At 42.2% G+C, this 18,876-nt stretch overlaps 1 protein-coding gene and 1 pseudogene across 2 annotated transcripts; both read right to left on the bottom strand.

Annotated features, from left to right (window-relative positions):
• Nucleotides 1–599: 599 nt before the first annotated feature.
• LOC147631216 (pentatricopeptide repeat-containing protein At3g09040, mitochondrial-like) lies at nt 600–3,913 on the bottom strand. Its single transcript, XM_086809556.1, has one exon. It carries the CDS (start codon nt 3,762–3,764, stop codon nt 1,245–1,247), a length of 2,520 nt encoding a protein of 839 aa, XP_086665682.1. The 5' UTR covers nt 3,765–3,913; the 3' UTR covers nt 600–1,244.
• Nucleotides 3,914–14,453: 10,540 nt separating this feature from the next.
• Nucleotides 14,454–17,247, bottom strand: LOC147631215 (pentatricopeptide repeat-containing protein At3g09040, mitochondrial-like; annotated as a pseudogene). The gene has a single exon (XR_015267549.1). The product of XR_015267549.1 is annotated as a pentatricopeptide repeat-containing protein At3g09040, mitochondrial-like (transcript).
• Nucleotides 17,248–18,876: the final 1,629 nt, after the last annotated feature.

Genomic DNA, 18,876 nt, shown 5'->3' with positions numbered 1-18,876 from the left:
TATAGGCCAGGTCACGTCATTTACAGGCAGATATGAGTTAGGGTTTGCAATGCAATTCTCCAAGCAGCAGACATAGCACCAAGACCTCCAGTGCTCTTTTTCAACTTGCATACAAGCTTCTCCTTTCCATTCAGTGCATAACCCTCTGGCTGTTGCATATATATCTCCTCATGGAGATCACCGTGAAGAAAAGCAGTCTTCACATCCATCTGAATCAAATCCAGATCATCATGAGCAACCAAAGCTAATACAGCTCTAAGTGTGGTCATCTTGACTACTGGAGAGAAGATCTCATCAAAGTCCACACCATATTCCTGCTTGAAGCCCTTAGCCACTAACCTGGCTTTGTATCTTGGCTTTGCATCACGTGCAACTTTGAGCCTGTAAACCCACTTGCATGGCAAAACCTTCTTGCCTGTAGGCAAATGCACCAACTTCCATGTTCCATTTTTGTGCAGAGAATTCTTCTCTGACTTCATAGCACGCTCCCAAAGAGCCTTGTCTGCCCTCTGTAAAGCCTCCTTATAACATGAGGGCTCCCCACAGTCAGTGAGCATCAAGTAGTCAACCCGTGGAACAAACCTGTCAGTTGGAGGCCGGCGGCGTTGTAGGAGTCTTGCACACCATACAGACTACAGATTTGAATTTGAATGTGTCCATCGTTGTATATAATCAATTTCATACTACACAATAGATTAGGTCTATCTTGCCTTGCTTGTTGTGTACTCTTAGTTCATGTAATTATGCATGTGATTAGCCTAAATCTGTGTCCTTAATTAGTGTAAATGAAGTTCAACTTCCAGAGTCATATTGAAGGCATGTCTCCACTTAATTGTGAGCATGCTTTAGGCTGGAATCAAAGAAGCGTGAGAAATGCATGCTTTAATGCCAAGTGGCAGATAGCAGGCTTGGTCACTGCCTTGGTCTCACCGCCTGGATGGAGGTAGTGTCTAGCATGACAAGACGTAAGGCAAGATGCTGAGCAACCAACTTGTCTCCGCCCAAGATACGTTCATGAATATTGTGAAACTTTTCCCAAATGAAGATTTCACAAGACCCACCTTGTGTCATTTGAAGTAGACTCTGACACAAGCTCAAGCTGTGGAACAAAACCCTCGACTTTCAGTAGCTTGCTTAATAGTCTAAGCTTTTCATTACTCAGGTTCTCCTCCCAGTGACCTCCTGCGCATTAGATTCATAATTGCATCTTCATAATTTCTCAGCTCTTGAACTTTCTCAGCATGCTACCACATGTTCGTGTCTCCGTAGATATTTGACATCAGCATAAAACTAGAAGCATCATTGGGTGCCAACTCAACAATAACATCAAAGCATTTCTGTCCTACCTCAGCGTTACCATATGTTCTGCAGCCAGCAAGCAGAGAAGTCCACCCAGTTGTATTTGAAGAACTAGGCATACTGTAAAGTAAATCTTCAGCTTCCTTAAACAAACCAGCACGGCCAAGAAGATCAACTACGGAGTTATAGTGCTGAATACCAGGCACAATATTATGGTCTTCTGTCATTGATCTGAGACAGCAAAGACCTCTCTCCAATGATCCTGCATGACTGCAAGCAGCTAAAATACTGGTAAAGACAGCATCGTCAGGCCTCAGGCCTTCGCGTTTCATAGCCTCGAAACATTGCATGGAAAGCCTGCAATCACCATGCCATGCATGACCTGCAATCACGGCACTCCATGATACCACATCCCTATTCCCAAGTTTATCCAAGACTTTACTAGCCTCCTCTTGGCTTCCACATTTCGTGTACATATCAACAAGGGCATTCCCAACAGTGACATCCAATTCAAGTCCAATTTCAATTATCTGTTTGTGTACCTTCCTGGCATGTGCTATGATACCAATACTGCTACATGCTTTCAAAATGCACAAAAAAATTGGTCGATTTGGCATTGTAGTCTGAGATTGCATTCTCTCAAAAAGTTCAAGGGCAGGAAAACAATGCCCATGCTGGACATATCCTGCAATCATTGCACCCCACGTTACCACATCTCTATTTGAGTGAGCATCAAAAACAACCCGCGCTTCCTCTAAGCTCCCAAATCTGGCGTACATGTCAACAAGAGTGGTCCCAACAGCCCCATCTGTTTGAAATCCACTTTTAATAATGTATTCGTGTATAAGACTGCCCGGCTCTAAGGCGCCCATATGCAGGCATGCTTGCAGGATGGTCACAAATATAGCTTCACTTGGCTCTATTCCATCATGTAGCATTTCTGCAAACATTTCTAGTGCAAGATCCCCATGCCCCATCTGGACATAGCCAGAAATCATGGCTCCCCATGACACTACATCTGGATCCAACAGTCTGTCAAAACAATTGATGGCCTCTTCAAGGCTTCCATACTTGGCATACATGTCAACAATGGTGCTCCCAACAAGAATGCCGAGTTCAAATGCACCTTTGACAACTTGATCATGTATCTTTCGACCTTCTTCCATGGACCCAATACTTATACATGCTTTCAAGGTAGACACAAAAATTATTTCATTTGGCTTTACACGGTGCTGCATCCCCTCAAAAACCTCAAGAGCCAAAAGACCGTGTCCATACTCCGCACATCCATCAATGACCGCACCCCATGATATAACATCTGGATTGGGCAATTTGTCAAAAATTGTTTGTGCATCCTGTAGGCTACCACACTTTGCATACATGTTAATGAGTGAATTCCCCAGGGCAGTATCAGACCTAAGGCCACTTTTGATTATAAGATGATGTACTAACCTTCCCTGCTGTAAATTCTGTGTACTGCCACATGATTTTAGAACCCCCGAGTATGTGATCTTGTCTGGTTTTATGCCCTTCTGTCGCATTTTTTCAAAGAGAACCAAAGCTGATACATCATTTCCATGCTGCGCATATCCTACAATCATCGCATTCCATGTGACAACATTCAGACTTGCCATCTCATCAAGCACCCTCCGAGCATCTTCTAGGTTCTCACATTTTGCATACATGTCAACCAAAGCAGTTCCAACAACTACATCTGATTCTAATCCTGCTCTAATAATCTCTTCATGTATCTGTCTGCCATTGCATAATGCTCTTTGTCCACTGCTTGCTTTCAAGGCACATGAAAAAATGACATTATTCGGCTTCACACCATGAGAATGCATCTTTTCAAAAAGCTCCAACACAATAAGTCCATGTCCATGATGCGCGTATCCTGCAATCATTGCAGCCCATGACACCACATTTTGAGCTGACAATCCATCAAACACTTTGCATGCCTCATCTAAACTTGCACACTTAGCGTACATATCAATTATGGTGTTAGCCATTGCCACATCTAACTCTAAACCCTCTTGAATGATTTGATTGTGTGTTTGTCTGCCCTGCCTCACTGCACCTAGCTTGCCACAAGCATTCAAAACACATAGGAATGTGCAATTATCCGGCTTCAACCTGTCACCCTGCAGTTTGTCAAACAATTCAAGTGTCTTGTTGCCATCCCCAAGCTTTGCATGTGCTGACATGATTGCATTATATGTAAATACACTAGGCTTGGAAGCTTCAAACACTTGATTTGCTTCTGAGAAACTCCCACATGCAGCATAGAGGCGTAGAAAGTGGTTGGAAAAAACGGCAACTGTATCAAGGCCTTTACTAACCATGATGGAATGCACCTTCTTTCCAGCTGCCAAATCTTTCTTTGTAATACACTGTTGCAAGAGGCGATACAGAATGTCCCTCGATACATGTATCCCTTGCTGGACCATAACATCAACCACTTGCATGGCTTCATTTGAACATCCATCTTTGCAAAGTTCGTACACATGTCGAAGCAATCTCTCAACCTCTCTTCATAAAGAAAAAACTCTCAGAGCCATCAACAAATCAGCTTTTCTTGAAAAACAATCATAATTGAAATCCCCCCTCACCCCCCTCTCTCTCTCTCTCTCTCTCTCTCTCTCTCTCTCTCTCTCAAAGCTCATAAAAGACTCTCCAGGACAGATGGACCAAGACAGAGCTAGGCAGCCCCAGCGAGTGAGCTCCCCTGCCTCACCCGCGGCATATTGGTACCATGCACACTTGGAATACTCCATGCGAGAGCATATGTTACGTCCAGGAGAAGTGCACGCTAGCACAGGGTCAGGTTGGAGGTCGGACATGGGGCACCTAGTGGGGAGATATTCCTAATGTGGGAAGAGGCTTATAAGTGGAGGCATTGGATTAAAAGCTTATAAAAGCATGGGGGCTAATTATAAAGCCCAATGGCCTATAAAAGTGAGACTTTGGCTCATAAGTTATTACGATCAACGACCTTTGAAGCATTTGGGATGGCTACAATGAGTAAGTCAACAAGTGCTACCAGCAAAAGAAATCAGCTTCAAGGAAGAGGCACAATTTTACTCTCAAATGCAAGCAAATACATTTCTAATGGCAACGATCAAGCAATTTTCATGTCGTGATTCTTTCTTCTACAAAATTGCACCACTAGAAAATGGTCATTTAAGGTACATACATACTCTATATGATCAAAAAGGCTTAAAACATGGTACCATCAAGAAATCATCTGTAATAAAGTAGGAACTTTATTCAATAGGGTTAATAATGGGACAAGTCCATGTATAAAAGAGGGGACTTGGACCATGGTTGTAACTTTTGATGATCATTTTTTGCACAACATCCCCACCCTTGCGCGGTCTTCCCTTCGGCATAGTGAAGAAATGCAAGATGTTGGTAGAATGCCCAAATGATGTCGGAATTGGACAAAAGAAGGTTCTATGGGTAGGTAATGGTGTCTACTATCCTCCCAAATGAACACAGTAAGAATTAGGTGTGGGCAAGTACTCTCTGTTTTAGGGTTTGTGCGGGACAGCTGAAAGTAGTAATTTGGCTCTAAAACGCAAAATATATGTCGGAATTAGGATTTGGACGGCTCTATAGAAAGCTAACGGAAGATAGAACCTACCCCTAAAAGCATTTTGATTCAGTCAAAGTGAAAGTATATTCTGTTTGACTTTGACCAGAAAGTCAACATGACTCTTTTGACCGAGATTGTGATATCCGATTAAGGGGTTCTATGGCTCATTTGAAAACTCTCAAGGAGTAGAATAGAGTCGTGTAATCACTCGGACCTAATCCCAAAAACCCTAGGACTGAATTAGGGTTTTGTAAAATCCCAGAAATTCCCAAAATTCGGTCCCAAAGCTCAATCCGACTACAAATGATTGGTGTTTCTCCCCTTGGTAGTTGTGAATAACTCTTCAAGTGTATCCATGGGGTAAATCTCCAATCAATAAGCTTGTTTGGCTCCCTTGTTGGAAAAATTCCGCCAGAGTCTCCTTTGTAATTGGAACCAAATCTCAAATGAAAATGCAACTTCTCAAATCACAATGCAATACTCTTTGTATCCCACAATGTCATGAAAGATCATATGCACTCTTTGTCCATCAAAGCATTTGCAATATCCACACAATATGACGGAAAAGGGGCCCCATTGCCCAAATGCATCCACAAAGTCGATGGTGAGAATTGTTGAGGACGCGCGTTGAAGCTTGCCGATCTCCCGGCCAAGCTCTTCTCACCCCTTCACCGAGTTTTCCTCCAAGGTGAAGGTTGAGGCCATTTCTTCACACCGGTGTACCTAATCCCCCTTTGTACCGCTTTACCAAGCAATCACGGCACAAAGAGTTCAAGCCATTCTCCCCTTGGCCTCTCCAACCAATGCCAAGGTACCCTCACACATTGCTAGATTCTATAGAAACTTGAAGTGGTAGCAATGGTGAGTGTAGGTACAAAATGATGTGGATAATATCAAATGATAGAACAAGTTTGTTGGCTTACAAGTATTGAGCATGACTCATGCCCTTTTACAATTTAGAACTCATCAATAAAGCATGGACTCATGCCTCAATCCATCATCCAAAAGCTCCAACACAAACCAACAATTCACAATGCCCTCACCATGGCATTTGCATAAGCATTTGTTAACCACAATCAAGGCATTTGCAATTGCATTCCAACAATCCCTTTCACATCATATTGACAAATGCATGCTTCCAAAACTTATGCTCTCTTATGCCCATGTGTAAAACATAGCATTGGCATGGCTATGTATAGCATCCATAGTGTCCATATGGCATCAAGATGAGCATGAGGGACTCCAAAACATTGCATAAGCTTGCCATTCCATCAATGGCATGCCAAATGAGACATAATGAAGAAAATCCCCCAAAATGTGATCTATGAATTGGCCAAGCTCATGTGGAATCAATTCCTTTCACCATTGCCATTAATAATGCATGGAGAAGCAATATTGGCATGTGAATGGTCAAGCTTTAATGCTGTAATTTCTGGACAGCTTTGGGAAGGTCTACTATTGGGCCTATTTTTTTACTCCAACAAGCTTCATGGCGTATCCTAATGAAAGATTATGATGTGGGCTACATATGGCTGAGTGTACATATCATTTTCAGCCCAATATATGGAGTCTAAATGAAGGATTTTCAAGGGTCTTCATCGACTAGAAGGGCTGTCATAACAGTCCCACTCATACACTTTGGGCTTGAAGCTTTGTGGACTTGTATACATCCGGATTTTCATTGTATATGTGCTTTGGATGTACTTGAGAACTCTTAACAACTTCCCATTGATTACATTAGAGTCTCATACTTTGAGATTGTACATGTTATTGATTTTGAGGACAAAATCTTTGGGAAGGGATGGTTTGTAATAAAGTAGGAACTTTATTCAATGGGGTTAATAATGGGACAAGTCCATGTATAAAAGAGGGGACTTGGACCATGGTTGTAACTTTTGATGATCATTTTTAGAAATGGAAATTTATGTTTCTTGGAGCTCATGGCTTCTCTCTTGGCTTGTGGAAGGCTATTTCCATTCTCTTGGTGAGAGACTAAACACACTTAGGCATCATGTTTACATGGTGATTACTCATAATTTTCATGCATTACATCCCTTCATTCCAATAAAGTAGGAACTTTATTACATCATCTGTCGTGTGCAACCTCATTAAAATCACAATCACAATTGCCACATCAACAAAAGTTACACCATTCAAAGCTCAACAAATAGTTAAAGCATGCTGTCAACAATAAAGCATAAGTATCAAGGAGTGCAAATCATCGTCAACATCACCAAAAACATCAACTTTGATCATCATGATTTTGTAGTCACGCCACACAGGAATCACACTATAATTTGAAATCACGAACCGTGATTAATAATCATGCCAACAAAGAATCACCCTCTCAGTCATTTGCACTTACAAGGATGTTGCACATGCTATGCACATCATCATCACATGAAAAACCATAACGCTAAGCCGCTGTGATTTTCAACATTGTGATTCGTGCCATGTCATAAAAAATCACGTGCCATGTCATCAAAAATCACGGTTGCCAACATGTGTCCAAATGGAAGCAAATCATGGCACTTGCTTTCATATTGCACTCCACATGCATATTCTGCAATCATTTGTTGTGTTGCATTAATTCTCATGACCGTGATTTTTCTAAAAATCACACCCGGATCATGCCAACAAATCTTCATCAAAATGTCCAAGTGCATCATGTTTTGGCATTCTCTCATCATGTCTAAACTACTAAAGTCATCTCTTCTCAATAGACATGAATTATTATCACCGGTGATTCTTCCAAAATTCATGCCTATGATTCTTATCTCTGCATAATCACACTCACTTGGCTATCTCCACTTCCATTAGAACCATCTCTAACATGTGTTTTCCCTTGACCTAAATGCATCATCTAGTATAAACACGTGCTTTTTATCACCATGATTCTTCAACAATCACGGCCATGATTTCTAACACCTACAAAATTAGGTAGGCTGAAACTCACTCAAATGTGCAACAATATGGCCACATTGTTTTCTCATTATATTTCCAATCCAAGAAACCATTCTTCTGCACTTTTATGAAGTTTCACCACCATGATTCTCAGAATCACGCCTATGGTTCATTCATAAAGAATAATAGTCTTCAACTAGCCAATCATCATCCTTGTCTACTGCAAAATCAAATGAAGTAGCTGCTATTATTGAGTACACTTTACTCACCCACTAGTGGAAACCTCGTCATCGACACCTTCTAAGTACATCTTTGGATGGGGGGACCATGGTGGGTGCATGCTTGACCCATGGTATGGCCCATCACTTGGATGGGGGGACCATGGTGGGTGCATGCTTGACCCATGGTATGACCCATCACTTGGAATTTCTTAAATTTCAGCCTCACCAATAGTAGCCCAATGATATTGTCCAAATGGCCTTTTTACAACAAATGGCTCCACAACCTCACAAGTCGACTAAATCCTTTCAGTCCTCTCCAAATATTTTGACTGCAATAGCTCCAACAAACATTTAAGGACTCACCCTTTTGTACTTCATGGTATATCAATTTGACCAATGGTCAAAAGGACCTAATTTTTCTTAATGGATGAAAAAGCACATGGGAAGTAAAAGCAGGTTCGGTCACTATAAAATCCTCTAACACTTTGCTAAGCGACACATTAAACCACAAAGATGTACTCATAGGGATTTCTTATCAATGCTCCTCCGGACCTCTACCTCTCTTCCTCCATTGCTAATAGCCATAGAATCCTTGCTAACCTCAATAAATATTGTAACCTTGCATGTGATTGTGCAACCAAATAAATAAATAAACAAAAAAGTGAGAGAGAAGCAATCACATTCAATGGCCCCCACCCTAATTAGGATCACATCTGGTATTAACATTTTCCTTTCCTAACTACCTTCTTCATCCCTTTTCGGAGGATCAAAGACATACACAACATCTACTTATCAGCACCAAGATCTACCCCTGGACAAAGTATTCAATCCGATTATAAGGACGCGATCGACGGGAAGGGCGAATGTTAACCCATTTTAGGGTTAACAAGGTTTGCCACACCCAATTATATGCCAAAGCATGAGTAATCTACATCAAATGTTGAGGATGGACACACCAAACTCATGTATAAACAAGCCATGAAGCAATGGTGTCCAAATCTCAAACTTGGACGGGCGCCCTCAAAGGTCTGATGGATAATTAGTGATGTTCCCGATCTCCAAGAGCATGGGGTAGTGAGCTAGGATGTGCTCCCGAGTGTTTTAATGCATTACGAGATGAAGCAATATACAAGCAATAGGCCAAATAGAAACTTTGGGCGATGCATGCCCAGCCATAGTTTTGTTAACCTTTGGCCTCCAGGAAGTCCTACTGTGAACAATCTTATACATGGGGAAAAAAAACCCTACCAACACAACGTAAAAAGTGGTACTTTGATTCAAATGCAAAATTGTCAGCTATTGTTGGTCCATCTGATGCAATGGAAGAGGCTAATTGGTCTCATGATGATTGTGCCTTAGTCACTACATCTCCATTGCATGATGGTGCTCTGCTAGACATTGATTATGGTCATGATTCATACTCTGATTATTATGCTTTATAGTAATTGTCAACCGAGCTTTCTCTATGGCTGTTGCATTTGAGGGGGGCACATGTCGTGTATTTCTATTGGTGATGTCCTTGGTCACTTATGCATTTGACCTCTCCATTGTGCTGTGTCTTGGAGACATACCTTTTGTGTAGTGTTGTTTACTTGCTGAGATGTATTACTCTCTTTTCTAGATTCTTGTTCAAGTTACATGCTAAAGGTATATGGCAACATTTGGCTTCTCTCTATAATAGGGTATCGCCCATGAAGAAGATTTCCTTGGAAGTACAGATGCGGGTTATGAATCCTGCAAAGTCATCGATGATGCGGGAGCACATTAACAAGCTGCAGGCTCTTCAGGAAGGAAGTTCTTCAGGCTAGGGGAAAGAGATATCATCGGAGGATATGGCCATCACGTTGCTGTCGCATTTTCCCTCTGAATACTCAGCTTTCTACTCTTGTTTGATTACCAGTAGGGCAGGCTCAGCACCATCACATGGGAGGAGCTTGTGCCCATGGTCTTGGACCAGGAGGAAAGATTCACAAACCCTCCGCAGGGCGGAGGTTCGGAGGCCTTAACTGGCCAACGATCGAAAGGCCGTAACAATAAGGGAAAATGGAAGGCTTCACCACAAAAGTCTTTTGAGAAGAAGTCCGACCGCGAGAAACTCAAGGTAGAGAGGACCTGTAATGATTGTGGTGAGAAAGGCCACTATTGGAGGCAGTGTCCCAAACGGAGCACCGAGAAGGGTGGAGAATCCTCAGCAGCAACCGTGAAGACTCCAGCTTTTGTGCACCTGGAAGTGATGGACCCCCTTTGTAGCTTCTTTGCATGGATGCTAATGGTGTCAGAATGTTACATTGTCTTTAGCTTGGTTGCCTTGTCACTATGCATAATTCAAGGGTTTCTATACATCAATTTGAGTGGGATTACACATCTCTTTTATTTTGCCACACCACCATGCATGGTGTTAGTGAGAGATTGCCTTATACTCTTATTGTAATGACTGGATGTATGCTTTTCTGCCCCCACTTGCTAGATTCTTTCATTTGGGATTACTATCTCCCTTTATTTTTAGCATTTTCAGCCCACTTACAAAGCTGAAAATTTATTATATCATCCCATTTCCATTGCTTATTATCACCTTGTCGGCTTGACCATTGACTAAGGTTCCTTTGTTGATGCATTAGCATTTAGTGGACCTTGACAGCTTATGCATTGATGTTGGAAATTGTGCCTCAGCACGTTGTCCACAGTGCTTACATCTTCATGCCATTATTTGGTATCAATGTTGAATTCGTTGAGCCTCCTTTGGCTCCAAATCAGCCTTCTGCTGCTGCTGCTGTGCTGATAATCAGCCAATTCAGTAGCCCAATTTTCCCATATTGCTCTAGATAAGCCACACTTTGAATCAGGATGCATTAATTGAAGAGGATGTAGCCATTCGTGACTCACAGAGAGTTCCCCGCTGCACTGATAGCAAGTTGACTACACTTATGTCAGGTCAGACACACACTGTCTCTCGGCATCTCATTTTGTTGATACAACCCTTGTTGCTTCCACATTAAATGAGGAGTCACTTTCTCCTTTTGATGCATTGGAGGATGATAATTGGGTTGATTTGCTCGTGAGATGACTGGCCTTGATGAGGAGCGAATTTCATATTTGCTTGTTGAATTAGAGCATGCATTTGATGTTACAGACATGGGACTTTTGCATTATTATTTGGGTATCCAATTTATTCAACAAGCTGTCGGATGCCTTATATATCTATGCACTACCCGTCTTGATATTCAGTATGCAGTGTCACAGTTGAGCATATGTATGCATTGTGCTGGCACTTGGCAATGGCAAGTACTGAACCGTGTCTTTCATTACATTCAAGGCACTCTGGACTTTGCATTGTTTTATAGCAATGTGTCTTCTTTATGCTTGACCGCCTACATTGACAGTGAGACTAGGAAGGATGTTATGACACTAGAGTGCCAACCAGTGGTAACTATTTCCTTCTTAGAAGTTCATGTATTTTATGGCTCAACAAGAGGCAGCCGACAATGGCCACTTCTAGTCATGAGGCTAAGTATAGGGCAACATTCACATAGAGTGTGTATGACTCCGCTATCTATTGGTAGATCTTGGTATTAGACAGCCGTCTTCTACCACCATTTTCACTGAGAGTCAAAGTGGATTAGCAGTCGCGTGGACTCCGGTTTTTCATGTGCTGACATAGCAATTGAGGTGCATTATAATTATGTCAAGAAAAGGCTCCATGTAGGAGAGATAGCCTTGACTTACGTGCCTACACCTGCCAATGTGGCAGATGATTTTACCGAGTCTGCTACACCCTGTACACGTTCACACCATTCACTTCAAGGGGGTTTGTTAGCCTTTGGCCTCCAGGAAGTCCTCATGTGAACAATCTTATACACATGCACTTTTTACCCTGTGTGAGCAAGGGTTTTTTCCTCGTGTGAACACACGCTAGTGTGTTGGGCACGTCAGCCCTAGGACTATAAATACCTTATACTCCACTCATTTCTTATCATTGTATTGAGTACTTCCAGCTATCACATATCATCTCTCTCACTCTCTGAGCTCGATACAACTGTGTGTGACTATGTGTGCATGTGTGTGTGTCTGTGTGTGTGTGTGTGTGTGTGTGTGTGTAGAGCATTTACTCCCTCATCCAACAAGTTTAAGTGTGTGAACACTTATGGCCATGTATATAAGGAAATTTCTCTCATAATGGAAGGACACTCTCCCATTATGCAAGGACACTCTCCCATTATGCAATGGAGCTTTCCCTCTTACTAAACCTCTTTAATCTTCTCTCTAATGCATGCAGTGAGTGTGTGTGAGTGATTTGAGGTGAGAGGAGGGAGTAGTTCCCATAGTGCAACGCGGAAGTGTGACAATGCTCGCGTGAGAACACGAATGATAAGCTACTCATGGCAGTGTTCAGCTTGGAGACCTCAAGGGTTACGAGGTTGGTCAATTGGAAATATCCCCTGGACACATAGAGGTGAGTGGTTCCCGTGAAGCTCTCTCTTAGCCTTAATAGCATGTTCTTAGTATTATTCAATCTATTCGTCCTCTATTCTTAGTATTCTCAACCTACAATGCTGTTAATAGTGATGTTGAAAGTATTGTTCTGTGTTTTTGATTATGTTTTGTTCATTACCTAATAAAATTAAATTTGTAAATTTTGGGTACCATGACACAACTGAGTGTAGAGGCACAATCTACCCTTCGTAGGAAAATTGAATTTCAACTATTCTTATGTGCAAAACCTGAGACGAAGATGATTGTGGCAACTATAAGTAGAACTACTTATTGTCAATTTGAAATGACAATTCCTGCTTTTGCAGTGCTCCAACATACTAATAAGGTCATCAATTTAGCCTTACAACTGCATAAATGGATGTTGATAAGATGGGAGCCTAGGCCTGCATGGATTGAATTCCCAACTTCAATGGGATGCATAGTCCATGAACTAAAAGATAGCAAGCCTTTTACCCGTAGCTTATGTTTGTTCCTTAGGTAATGACTTCAAGCCATGCACATGTACATAGAATTATGATGTATCTAGTTTTCAGAATTGCAAAAGGCATCTTCACCAATGCATGCAAAGAGTTGGCCATTGAACATGCATCAAGAAACAAAATTACCCATCTTACCAAAGCATTGTGAATTATGCTTAAATCTTCATCCTACGAGTATAAGTCTCTTGCTTTATCATTGGGGACATTTAATCTAAAAAACCCTCTCTCCGCACGGTGTTGGCTAACATGGGTGCAATAGGTATGAGTGAACATATGTTGATAAGGAGTATGGTACTAGAAAATAATAAACAAGAAATTTACAAGCACATTTTTCCCAGAGGTGACATGTATCACTTCCCGGGATGGTAGAAATAAGCTCCTGATAAGATGCACTCTTGCTACTAGAGATGGTGAAGTTTGAGGTTTCCCTCATGGTGAATCACATCAATAGATTCCAATATGACTCTCTCTCTCTCTCTCTCTCTCTCTCTCTCTCTCTCTCTCTCGCGCGCGCTAGCTAACAGTTTACACATCAAGGGCTCCCAATCAAAGATCCCGCATTCAAGTTCCATCCCTTGCACTTTGATGTCGTTATATGGATCATGTAATTGGGGATGATTACAAACAAATGTGCAATCTCTATAAGGAGCTACCCCAGCCCCGCTCGCAGGCCCCTGGCCACTGTCATGTGTGCATAGATACACTAAGGCGATATTATATCATTTTTTTAGTGAAGCCCTTGAGGCATGCACATGTGCATGAGCATTGTGTACATGGACACGAGCACACATGCATGCACATACGTGTTGTGGATTAAACTCTTGTTGCAAGGAGTAGGAGACGGTATTATGGAGGCAATGCTTGTTAGACTTAGCATTTTACAATTTCACACAAAAGAATCAATGTTAACGAACAACAGGCTTAAACGGAGCAGGTAACATATTAACAAGGTAATGAGTATATTCAGATGATAAACGTTAGTGTTGTATATTGAGATTTTTATTAGTGTTGTATTAATTAATGCCCGCTATGCGCGGGCATTATGTCCTCTCTCTACGTAGTGCACCCTTTCTCTCTGTCTCTCTTCTTCGCTCAAGGTCTATGCCCTCCCAATGTCTGTGTGTGTCTCTCCCTGATATGCTTGCAGAGAGAGGCAACCTCTCTTTGTCTATTGTATAAAAAGCACGAGGGACAACCATCGCCCCCCTCTCTCTCTCTCTCTCTCTCTTCAAGTTTGCTCGCATTAGGCACACGACCTTCCTTCATTGCCTCTGTCTTTCCAAGCAACCATCACCCCTCTCTTTCTCTCTTCAAGTCTACTCGCATGAGGCAAACAACCTTCCCTGTGAGGCAATCATCGCCTCTGTCTTTCCAATAGCGCAAGCAACCCCCATCTTATTGCGTCTCTCGCTTTGCTGCACTATACGTTAAGGTGCCTGATGAAGGGAGGAGCCTTTAATGTTTATCATTAAGGCTTGCTTAATAGTCTAAGCTTTTCATTACTCAGGTTCTCCTCCCAGTGACCTCCTGCGCATTAGATTCATAATTGCATCTTCATAATTTCTCAGCTCTTGAACTTTCTCAGCATGCTACCACATGTTCGTGTCTCCGTAGATATTTGACATCAGCATAAAACTAGAAGCATCATTGGGTGCCAACTCAACAATAACATCAAAGCATTTCTGTCCTACCTCAGCGTTACCATATGTTCTGCAGCCAGCAAGCAGAGAAGTCCACCCAGTTGTATTTGCAGAACTAGGCATACTGTAAAGTAAATCTTCAGCTTCCTTAAACAAACCAGCACGGCCAAGAAGATCAACTACGGAGTTATAGTGCTGAATACCAGGCACAATATTATGGTCTTCTGTCATTGATCTGAGACAGCAAAGACCTCTCTCCAATGATCCTGCATGACTGCAAGCAGCTAAAATACTGGTAAAGACAGCATCGTCAGGCCTCAGGCCTTCGCGTTTCATAGCCTCGAAACATTGCATGGAAAGCCTGCAATCACCATGCCATGCATGACCTGCAATCACGGCACTCCATGATACCACATCCCTATTCCCAAGTTTATCCAAGACTTTACTAGCCTCCTCTTGGCTTCCACATTTCGTGTACATATCAACAAGGGCATTCCCAACAGTGACATCCAATTCAAGTCCAATTTCAATTATCTGTTTGTGTACCTTCCTGGCATGTGCTATGATACCAATACTGCTACATGCTTTCAAAATGCACAAAAAAATTGGTCGATTTGGCATTGTAGTCTGAGATTGCATTCTCTCAAAAAGTTCAAGGGCAGGAAAACAATGCCCATGCTGGACATATCCTGCAATCATTGCACCCCACGTTACCACATCTCTATTTGAGTGAGCATCAAAAACAACCCGCGCTTCCTCTAAGCTCCCAAATCTGGCGTACATGTCAACAAGAGTGGTCCCAACAGCCCCATCTGTTTGAAATCCACTTTTAATAATGTATTCGTGTATAAGACTGCCCGGCTCTAAGGCGCCCATATGCAGGCATGCTTGCAGGATGGTCACAAATATAGCTTCACTTGGCTCTATTCCATCATGTAGCATTTCTGCAAACATTTCTAGTGCAAGATCCCCATGCCCCATCTGGACATAGCCAGAAATCATGGCTCCCCATGACACTACATCTGGATCCAACAGTCTGTCAAAACAATTGCAGGCCTCTTCAAGGCTTCCATACTTGGCATACATGTCAACAATGGTGCTCCCAACAAGAATGCCGAGTTCAAATGCACCTTTGACAACTTGATCATGTATCTTTCAACCTTCTTCCATGGACCCAATACTTATACATGCTTTCAAGGTAGACACAAAAATTATTTCATTTGGCTTTACACGGTGCTGCATCCCCTCAAAAACCTCAAGAGCCAAAAGACCGTGTCCATACTCCGCACATCCATCAATGACCGCACCCCATGATATAACATCTGGATTGGGCAATTTGTCAAAAATTGTTTGTGCATCCTGTAGGCTACCACACTTTGCATACATGTTAATGAGTGAATTCCCCAGGGCAGTATCAGACCTAAGGCCACTTTTGATTATAAGATGATGTACTAACCTTCCCTGCTGTAAATTCTGTGTACTGCCACATGATTTTAGAACCCCCGAGTATGTGATCTTGTCTGGTTTTATGCCCTTCTGTCGCATTTTTTCAAAGAGAACCAAAGCTGATACATCATTTCCATGCTGCGCATATCCTACAATCATCGCATTCCATGTGACAACATTCAGACTTGCCATCTCATCAAACACCCTCCGAGCATCTTCTAGGTTCTCACATTTTGCATACATGTCAACCAAAGCAGTTCCAACAACTACATCTGATTCTAATCCTGCTCTAATAATCTCTTCATGTATCTGTCTGCCATTGCATAATGCTCTTTGTCCACTGCTTGCTTTCAAGGCACATGAAAAAATGACATTATTCGGCTTCACACCATGAGAATGCATCTTTTCAAAAAGCTCCAACACAATAAGTCCATGTCCATGATGCGCGTATCCTGCAATCATTGCAGCCCATGACACCACATTTTGAGCTGACAATCCATCAAACACTTTGCATGCCTCATCTAAACTTGCACACTTAGCGTACATATCAATTATGGTGTTAGCCATTGCCACATCTAACTCTAAACCCTCTTGAATGATTTGATTGTGTGTTTGTCTGCCCTGCCTCACTGCACCTAGCTTGCCACAAGCATTCAAAACACATAGGAATGTGCAATTATCCGGCTTCAACCTGTCACCCTGCAGTTTGTCAAACAATTCAAGTGTCTTGTTGCCATCCCCAAGCTTTGCATGTGCTGACATGATTGCATTATATGTAAATACACTAGGCTTGGAAGCTTCAAACACTTGATTTGCTTCTGAGAAACTCCCACATGCAGCATAGAGGCGTAGAAAGTGGTTGGAAAAAACGGCAACTGTATCAAGGCCTTTACTAACCATGATGGAATGCACCTTCTTTCCAGCTGCCAAATCTTTCTTTGTAATACACTGTTGCAAGAGGCGATACAGAATGTCCCTCGATACATGTATCCCTTGCTGGACCATAACATCAACCACTTGCATGGCTTCATTTGAACATCCATCTTTGCAAAGTTCGTACACATGTCGAAGCAATCTCTCAACCTCTCTTCATAAAGAAAAAACTCTCAGAGCCATCAACAAATCAGCTTTTCTTGAAAAACAATCATAATTGAAATCCCCCCTCACCCCCCCTCTCTCTCTCTCTCTCTCTCTCTCTCTCTCTCTCTCTCTCTCTCTCTCTCTGCATAAATTGGATGCTGATAAGATGGGAGCCTAGGCGTGCATGGATTGAATTCCCATTCAATGGGATGCATAGTCCATGAACTAAAAGATAGCAAGCCTTTTACCAGTAACTTATGTTTGTTCCTAAGGTAATGACTTCAAGCCATGCACATGTACATAGAATTATGATGTATCTAGTTTTCAGAATAAGCAAAAGGCATCTTCACCAATGTATGCAAAGAGTTGGCCATTGAACATGCATCAAGAAACAAAATTACCCAGCTTACCAAAGCATTGTGAATTACGCTTAAATCTTCATCCTATGAGAATAAGTCTCTTGCTTTATCATTGGGGACATTTAATCTAAAAAACCCTCTCTGCGCACGGTGTTGGCTAACATGGGTGCAATAGGTATGAGTGAGCATATGTTGATAAGGAGTATGGTACTAGAAAACAATAAACAAGAAATTTACAAGCACATTTTTCCCAGAGGTGACATGTATCACTTCCCGTGATGGTAGAAATAAGCTCCTGATAAGATGCACTCTTGCTACACTAGAGATGGTGAAGTTTCAGGTTTCCCTCATGGTGAATCACATAATAGATTCCAATATGACTCTCTCTCTCTCTCTCTCTCTCTCTCTCTCTCTCTCTCTCTCTCGTGCTAGCTAACAGTTTACACATCAAGGGCTCCCAATCAAAGATCCCGCATTCAAGTTCCATCCCTTGCACTTTGATGTCGTTATATGGATCATGTAATTGGGGATGATTACAATGAAATGTGCAATCTCTATAAGGAGCTACCCCAGCCCCGCTCGCAGGCCCCTGGCCACTGTCATGTGTGCATAGATACACTAAGGCGATATTATATCATTTTTTTAGTGAAGCCCTTGAGGCATGCACATGTGCATGAGCATTGTGTACATGGACACGAGCACACATGCATGCACATACGTGTTGTGGATTAAACTCTTGTTGCAAGGAGTAGGAGACGGTATTATGGAGGCAATGCTTGTTAGACTTAGCATTTTACAATTTCACACAAAAGAATCAATGTTAACGAACAACAGGCTTAAACGGAGCAGGTAACATATTAACAAGGTAATGAGTATATTCAGATGATAAACGTTAGTGTTGTATATTGAGATTTTTATTAGTGTTGTATTAATTAATGCCCGCTATGCGCGGGCATTATGTCCTCTCTCTACATAGTGCACCCTTTCTCTCTGTCTCTCTTCTTCGCTCAAGGTCTATGCCCTCCCAATGTCTGTGTGTGTCTCTCCCTGATATGCTTGCAGAGAGAGGCAACCTCTCTTTGTCTATTGTATAAAAAGCACGAGGGACAACCATCGCCCCCCTCTCTCTCTCTCTCTCTCTCTCTTCAAGTTTGCTCGCATTAGGCACACGACCTTCCTTCATTGCCTCTGTCTTTCCAAGCAACCATCACCCCTCTCTTTCTCTCTTCAAGTCTACTCGCATGAGGCAAACAACCTTCCCTGTGAGGCAATCATCGCCTCTGTCTTTCCAATAGCGCAAGCAACCCCCATCTTATTGCGTCTCTCGCTTTGCTGCACTATACGTTAAGGTGCCTGATGAAG

The sequence above is a fragment of the Cibotium barometz genome, chromosome 15, assembly GCF_041138505.1.
Source record: "Cibotium barometz isolate CiBa-2024 chromosome 15, ASM4113850v1, whole genome shotgun sequence".
NCBI classification, from domain to species: Eukaryota; Viridiplantae; Streptophyta; class Polypodiopsida; order Cyatheales; family Cibotiaceae; genus Cibotium; species Cibotium barometz.
This window is presented reverse-complemented; position numbering and strand designations above follow the sequence as displayed.

What these genes read in the sequence shown, in the direction of transcription:
- LOC147631216 (XM_086809556.1), bottom strand. Translation starts at nt 3,764, where the DNA reads ATGCAAGTGGTTGATGTTATGGTCCAGCAAGGGATACATGTATCGAGG.